Source organism: Sinocyclocheilus anshuiensis, unplaced genomic scaffold (assembly GCF_001515605.1).
Source record: "Sinocyclocheilus anshuiensis isolate Anshui unplaced genomic scaffold, SAMN03320099.WGS_v1.1 scaffold12, whole genome shotgun sequence".
Classification (NCBI taxonomy): Eukaryota; Metazoa; Chordata; class Actinopteri; order Cypriniformes; family Cyprinidae; genus Sinocyclocheilus; species Sinocyclocheilus anshuiensis.
Window position 1 is genome coordinate 30,978 of NW_015555713.1, and position 8,192 is coordinate 39,169.

Consider the following 8,192-nt stretch of genomic DNA (forward strand, 5'->3'; position numbering starts at 1 on the left):
CAGCGCGCTGTATACTTACCCGGACTTGTGAGCGTCAGCCCGGGATGTTTCCAGCGCGGCTCTCCGCTCTCTCAGCTGGGTCTGCCTCTCCACCAGGTCGCGGATCTGCTTCTCCACGGCCTCCAACGTGTCCTCACCTGCACTCAAAGGTAGACACACATCCGCCATTAAAGCAAGTAACAGTGAGTAAAACAATGTTATTGTGTGTGAATAGAGTATTAGCAATGTAAGCGAGATTAGCGGCAACCACGCTGGCGATGCTAGCGGGCTATATGCTAATAGCTAATAGCGGACTCAGGAAATCAAAATAAAACTAGTGATAATGAGGCGCTCTGATTGTTTTTGTTGTAGAATACGATCGGGGATATTTTCACACATTATAGAAACGAAAATGATGGTGTATAAAATTGATTTTAAGATAAAAAATAGACGATAAAGAATTAACTTGACGGAGCTTAAAGTCAAATCACAACGCACCTCGCTTTTCAGACCGATGAACTTTGTAAAAATCGACGTGTTCCAGAAAGGCGGGGCATAGAGGAGAAACAATAATGCACAGTATGTGGAAAATAATGTGTTTTTTTTAACCTTAAACCGCATAAACACATTTCATTACACCAAATACACAAAATAATGTTCTTTTTAGCAACATCATATGACCCCTTTAACAATAACACAGAATAGTATACAGCGCACAATATCGGATTTGGATCGGTCTGGTCTGACCGATACCCCGATCCAGCAGAAAATGGCAGTAACGGAGCGATACCGATAATGAATATCAGATCGGCCAACCTTAAAGCACATACATTCCGATATTCTCAGATCTGTTTCAGGCCTCATTCATATGTGGAAATAAATCTGATAAGAATCGGATAAGTGCATTTGCACCTGCTATGTAAGCGGACAGATTGGATATTCCCCTGTTAATGCAAGTTGGATGGAAGTGGATGAAACATCTCTAGTTGACTAGCAGAGTCATTTTGTTCATTTTGTTCGTTTGTGTTAAATAAGAGGCGATCTAGCACTGAAATGTGTTGCTTTTGAAATCATGCTGAGTGCTTGTTGCCGCTGTTATCAGTGATGGCGGCTCATGCATAGACGAGCGCTTCAATCTATTGCTAACTCTTGTGGAGGCTCTCTATTCATTCTGGTGAAATCACAAAAAATGCACACAAACATGTCCCTGCTCTTGATATACAATCACTGATTAACACATTGGGTTTTAATGAGGGAAAAAACGCTCCAGTTACTGACGTAACCTCGGTTCCCTGAGATAAGGGAATGAGCGTTGTGTTTACCGCAGAATGGGCAAACTCCTGTTTACTCTGTTACTGAAGTCTGATTTGTTCATGTTTGTGTAGCTGCACAAACCAATGGTGCTTTAGCCCGCCAGAAGGGGCGGAGCCAACCTCTATATAAGTCGGCTTAGAGCGCCATTTCATCAGAATCATTAGACTGAAGCGACAGTCATCGATTCGCGTGCAGCTTATAGCATGGCGAGTGACACAACGCTTATCCCTTATCCCTTATCTCATGGAACCGAGGTTACGTCAGTAACCGGAGCGTTCCCTATCGTACAGTATCTCCCGTTGCATTTAACGCAGTGTGGGGAATGCATCCAATCATGCTGTGCTATGAGCAGAGACCGAGCAACCTGCTCTGCGAGCCCAGTCTTGGAGCACTTAAGTTAAGGACTTAACTAAAGAACCAAGGCTATAGCATCCACTATCCAGCAAGTAAGTCTCTGCTTCGTAACTGGCAGCCCTTTTGAGAGGCCTCCAAAGCAAACAAAGAGCTGCTCTGATTGTCTAAACAAAACAGACTAGAACGCTCAAAGTACACTCTAAGAGCCCTCACTGGGCAGAGTGGATTAGGACCCTGCTCACCGTCTGCAGCGGGGAGTTCCAGGAGTGTAATAACCTGGGCTCTGAACGGAGTTGAGAGTGGAGGGCTGCATTGGGTTTGGGCTCCCGCAGGACCCAACGCAAATCTCGCGGGATTGGGGGGTTTTACCATTGCTGCAGGTGGGAGTGGGCGGTCAGAAAATTTTGTGGGAGACCCGCGGGGCCAGTGGGATTTGACGTGTAATAGAAATGGAGTTCCAGAGAATGTGCTTCAATGGTGGAAGTTCAACAAAGAACGCTTCCCTGTCCTCTCAAAATTTGCGCGTTTTATTTTGAGCATTCCCGCATCTAGTGCGCCGTCAGAGAGGGCATTCAGTGTGTGTGGGAGGATCTTGGAAGAAAGACGCACAAGTCTGGGACCGCAGTCAGTCAGCAATATACTTTTCCTTATAGTAATATGATTCAATTAATTTGTTTAAGTAGGGTGTGTTCTTTTTTTAGAAGACTATATTTTATTTTATTTTTGCAATAGCCTGTTAAGCAAGCTACATAACTGTGAATGTGAGTGAGTGGCGCACTCAAATCCAAAGCTGTCAGCGATGTGAAATCATTGGAAATCAATACTGTTTAAATACTAAATTCTAAATTTAAATACTGTTTTGACTTACTTTCGTCTCTGTGACAACTAGAAAGTAGACACAGAAAGTTGCGCTTGCAATGCTGTTTTATGTAGAGGGGTAACTATGGTAACCGCTGTATTTCTGCTGTTCCATAACCGTCACCTCCTGTCAGAGAATGAACTTGCGTTTTTATTCAGCCCATCTGCTGATTTTGTTCAGATGTGAAAATCAGACCGAATTTTAATGCAGCAAACACGCAGTGCTGTCAGATTTAACTGGACGCTAATATGAATATTTCAATAAATATATAAATAAGCTGATAGGCGTTCAAAAAAACTTTTAAACAATTCCGACAATAAGGTATCTAGAATTATTCAGGTATTTTGAAGTGCTCACGATAACACCGTGCACGACACTGACACTGTTGTTACACTGGCACAGCGTCTTCAAAGCGCTCATGAAATGCCAAATTAAATTGACAAAACATAATGCAGCAACCACCATTTCAACATCATCTTTTTAAAATCTTTTTAAATTGATAGTGTTGTGCCGCTTTGACACAAGGGGGAGACGGGGTCTTGCGTAATTTGCGTGGCCCGTAGTAAACGTATTTGGCCGATCGGCTCTGCCTACTATTAGCTTAATTTTCTTCATGCAAAATTCTAATTGATTTTTTTTTTCTTTCTTTCTTTCTTTTTTTGAAATTATGACTTTGATATGTTGTGGTTAGATTCCTATATCAAAACAGCAAAATTCATTTGATTATTCCTGTGATAATGATAAAATGTTATATCCTGTCATGACTAGATGGCACAGAACAATGATGACGAGTGTTACGTTTGTCACTCTGAGGGACATCTTGTGTGTTGTGACGAGTGTCCACGAGCTTTTCATTCACACTGTCACCTACCAGCTGTACACGGAGACTCACCTGGGTGAGAGAGACAAACAGATAGAAAATCATTAAATCAGCAAGTGTGTGTGTCGTACATTGATTCTGTATATGTGTGTGTTTGCTTGTAGGGAATGGATTTGTACCTTTTGCGTGTTAAGAACCAGTCAACAATGGCGTGACTCCAGTAACATGTCTGAACAAGAGGCTTTCGATGCCCCAGTGTCTCAATATAGATTGGTACACACACACACACACACACACACACAAACTCAGCACCTTAATATAGAAGATAACCACAAACATTTAAGGTGTTCACATTTTGTAACAGCCTTTGATGTCTTAAAGGGGTCATGTGATGCGATTTCAAGTTTTCCTTTCTCTTTGGAGTGTTACAAGCTGTTCGTGAATAGATAAGATCCCTGAAGTTGCTTTAAAAAAGCATCATATGACCCCTTTAAAGTGCTGTCTACATAGGCTGCTCAGCAGGTTTAGAAACAGAACAATTATTTATGGGCCTAATTGTGGATATGTGTGTTGTATGTCATCTGTAGCACTGCCACTACCTCCTGTTATGTGTATACAGAGAGGACATCCAGAAGGTGTTTGTTGAGGATCCACAGCAAACGGTGAGATTGTCTCTTTATTTCATCTCTCTGTCTTTTACATTTGCTACTCTTTTCATGCCTTAGTTTAATTTAAAATAGTTTACAAGTAGAATAAAAGTGATGAAAGATTTGAAATTTAAAATAAATAAATAAAAACAAAAATAAAATGACTTCTAGGTGCCCAGATACTCCGAGTTCATATCTCAGCCGATGTGGCTGGACAGAATAAAGCAGAAGTTGGAAAGTGGAGAGTATCAGATGGTAGGAGCATTCGTCTCGGACTTCCAGCTCATTTTCAGCAACCGCAGCACGTTCAATAGGGTAAGATTCACTGAAACACGTTACATAAATAAATCACCAAAAAACAGATCAAGACCTTGTTAAAATTAAGTTGTTTTCCAATGTCTTATACATGGACGCATATCTTTGGACATTATTGATGATTATTGTTGAGATGTTTAACTTTTGGACGTGTGATTTTTTGACAGATTTTTTTGTATTTTGTTCTCTTGCTCTCTAAAGGACAATGTGTTTGGCCAAATGGGTGCCAGGCTGAAGAAAATGTTTGAGGAAGAGTTCCAGAAAATCTTCAGTATCCAATAACAACTCTCTTTTACAAGTTTTTTTAAAGATACAATTGAGATCTGGATATCTTTGAATATTCATTAGAGTTCATTTTAATAATGTATAAGATGTATAAAAAAAATTATTTTGCAGTCCTGCAAAGGACAAGTGGTTTGGAGAATGGATTGGTTACTGATGGCAATTTGATTATCAGTACAGAAGATCTGCTACTATCAGTTTTTTCTCCTACTCCATACAGATCTTAATCACTGTCAGTGTTCAAGTACCTTAAAGGTGAAGGGTGCCATTTCTGTAATTCCAAGAATAATGATTGTTTTAAATAGGTTCCTAAACAATCCGACCACCCTTTCTGACCTGCCCCGTCTTTTATTGCTCAAAAAACAGGCAGCCCCACAGCCAAACACACAGCATTAGAAACACTACAGATCCAGATAGTTGCACTCTTTTGGAAATTAATCTAAAAATGTCTTATTCTTTTTTTTTTTTTTTACATCTGAGTATTTGCATTTTAAGCTGTGATAAATGATAAATTCACTTTTAAGACCTAAATCAAAATATATTGCAGCATTTTGTTATTTGAATCATTTGACGTTCAATGTTCTGTTGTTTTTTTTTAAATACATAAAAACATATATACATGTACATTTATACATAAATAAATTGATACCTTTATGTAAAAATTTTGAGAATCTTTTTTTTTTTGTTTATTATTAACAGAAGTAGTCGTTTTTTTTGTATATATTGTTTTGTGTAGTTTCTTTTTGTTCTGTAGCCTTTTTGTATTTTATTATGTAAATGTTGTGAAGTATAATAGTATTTGAGTGACTCACCAGGTATGTAGATATACTTAGATGACAGGTGACACGTGGTTAGGTGAGTAAATTCAACAAAATGTTTTCTATTACACCTGGGTTTCCCTTAAGGGGTAATTCACCCAAAAATGACTACTTACAGTAGTATGAAAACAAATACTATGGACGTCAATGGCTACCAGCAGCTGTTTGTTTATTAACATTCTTCAAAATATCATCGGTTTTCCACAGAAGGGGTTTGGGACAACTTGAGGGTGACTCTTTTACTGGGGCACTATGTATAAATAGAAAATAGGCATTCTTGATATTATTCAAATATTTTTATTGATTTTCAATATTATACAACAATCAGAACACAGACATATACAGCACTCTTCTTCAGAAGTCAGAAAGAGCTTTATTGCCAAGTATGTTTGCACATACAAGGAATTTGTTTTAGTGTCACAAGCTTCCAGTACACAGAGACAACAACAACACACAGATAATAAAAATAAGATGTGAATAAAATACACATGCATAAATATAAATTAACCACAAAAAAAAAATAAATTGTATGTACAGGTGTGCTATAGATAGAATAGGAATAGAATAAAATAAAATAAGTTGTAGGGATGTACTAGGATTTAGGGTGATAAGTATATGGTTATTGCACATATTTTTATTGCACAGTGGGAGAACGTTAACTGTTCATGAGGTAGATTGCCTGGGGAAAGAAACTGTTCTTGTGACTGGCTGTCCTGGTATTCGGTGCTCTGTAACGCCAACCAGATGGCAAAAGTTCATAAAGGAGATGACTTGGATGTGAGGGATCCAGAGTGATTTGTCCTATGCCCTTTTCCTTACTCTGAATGTATACAGTTTTTGGAGGGTAGGCAGGGGAGCACCAATAATCCTTTCAGCAGTCCGAACCATTCTCTGTAGTCTTCTGATGTCTGATTTTGTAGCTGAACCAAACCAGACAGTTATTGAAGTGCACAGAACAGACTCGATGACGGCTGAGTAGAACTGTTTCAGCAGCTCCTGTGGCAGGTTGAATTTCCTCAGCTGGCGAAGGAAGTACAACCTCTGCTGGGCCTTTTTAACAGTGGAGTCAATGTGAGTGTCCCACTTCAGGTCCTGAGAGATGGTGGTGCCCAGGAACCTGAATGACTCCACTGCAGTCACAGTGCTATCCATGATGGTGAGTGGGGGGAGTGCAGGGGGGTTCCTCCTGAAGTCCACGATCATCTCCACAGTTTTGAGGGTGTTCAGCTACAGGATCCTCCCATAAGTGCCTGGATTGTCTAGATGTTGCAGGATATAATGCAGTCCTATATTGACTGCATCATCCACAGACCTGTTTGCTCGATAAGAAAACTGCAGGGGGTCCAGTAATGTCCTTCAGATAAGCCAACACCAACCTCTCAAATGTCTTCATGACCACAGACGTTAGAGCCACAGGTCTGTAATCATTAAGTCCTGTTATCTTGGGTTTTTTTGGGATGGGGATGATGGTGAAGCATTTGAAGCAGGCAGGGACTTCACACAGCTTCAGTGATCTGTTGAAGATCTGTGAGAAGATGGGGGCCAGCTGGTCAGTACAGGTTTCAGACATGATGGTGTCACACCGTCTGGGCCTGGTGCTTTTCTTCTCTTGTTCTTTCTGAAGACCTGGCGCACATCATCCTCACTGATCTGAAACATAGGAGTAGGGGAGAGGGGGTTGCAGGAGGTGTTGATGGTTGTGTGGAGAGATGTTCAGAGCGGGTGTGGGGTGTTAGACTGGGAGTTTCAAATCTACATTAAAATTCATTCAGGTCTTGAGCAAGTTGTTGATTGGCCTCAGTGCTGGGGGATGGTGTCTTGTAGTTGGTGATGTCTTTCAAGCCTTTCCACACTGATGCAGGGTCGTTGGCAGAAAACTGGTGTTCTAGCTTTTTAGCGTAGTTCCTCTTGGCCACTCTAATCTCCTTATTCAGTGTGTTTCCTGATTGTACAAGACTCTGTGCCCCTTTTGTAGGTGTCCTCCTTGGCCTGATGAAGATGACGAAGTTTTACTGTAAACCATGGCTTATCTTTGTTGAATGTTAAATGAGTGCTGGTAGGGATGCACATGTCTTCACAGAAACTGATATGTGACCCTGGACCACAAAACCACACTCTAAAAAACGCTGGGTTGTTTTTTCAACCCAAATGCTGGGTTGAGACCGCTGGGTAAGGACGTTGGGTTGTTTTAACCCAATTTTGGGTTGAAAATTGGTCTTGATCAATAACCCAGCGGTGCTGGGTTGGGAACGCGGACGTGAAAGAGAAGCACGCACGTCACATTAACAACGGACGTATCTCGACGAGACCAGTGCGAGAAGCCGCCATTTTCTCAACGTCTTCAGATGGAAGCGAGTGCGAGTGAAAGACGGTTTATTGTAAGTAAAGATTAAAAATGTAAAGTCATCATTCATTGTTTGAGTCCGGTAGTATCTTGAGATTTCATGGAAGGCGGAAATATTCCGAAAAGCTTATATTGAAAAATACACGGATGCGGATTTCGCCTCAGAAATAGTCTTAAGTAATAGAAATAGAAATAGTCTAGTCTCTTTTACTGAATGGAAGAGGTGCTTTTAATATTAACGTCAGTAAGTGTCTTATGTCAAATTTACATAAGATTTTACAATATTTAAATTTTTTGAGGTGTTAAGAGAGGGTTATTAACACACATACATGTTAATTCGTTATCTTTTTTTTTTCGCTGTTAAATTTAATGTATTTTCCTAAAGGAAACGGCGTTATGTAATAAAGACTAGCCTAATTATTTTGAGGCTGATGAAGTGATAATTGTTAAAAGTAATGTT

The 8,192-nt window shown here is 40.0% G+C and overlaps 1 protein-coding gene across 3 annotated transcripts in view; it reads left to right on the plus strand.

The window, feature by feature from the left end:
* Positions 1 to 4,980, plus strand: part of LOC107672130 (nuclear body protein SP140-like protein) — a 31,837-nt gene extending 26,857 nt beyond the window's left edge. For all 3 annotated transcript variants that reach the window (XM_016465217.1, XM_016465220.1, XM_016465218.1), the window contains exons 10-14: positions 3,275 to 3,402; positions 3,491 to 3,599; positions 3,914 to 3,988; positions 4,145 to 4,288; positions 4,490 to 4,980. In XM_016465217.1, the coding sequence (XP_016320703.1) occupies positions 3,275 to 3,402; positions 3,491 to 3,599; positions 3,914 to 3,988; positions 4,145 to 4,288; positions 4,490 to 4,570 (537 nt within the window). In that variant the 3' untranslated portion in view covers positions 4,571 to 4,980. The remainder of the gene's footprint in view (positions 1 to 3,274; positions 3,403 to 3,490; positions 3,600 to 3,913; positions 3,989 to 4,144; positions 4,289 to 4,489) is intronic.
* The last annotated feature ends 3,212 nt before the right edge of the window (positions 4,981 to 8,192 follow it).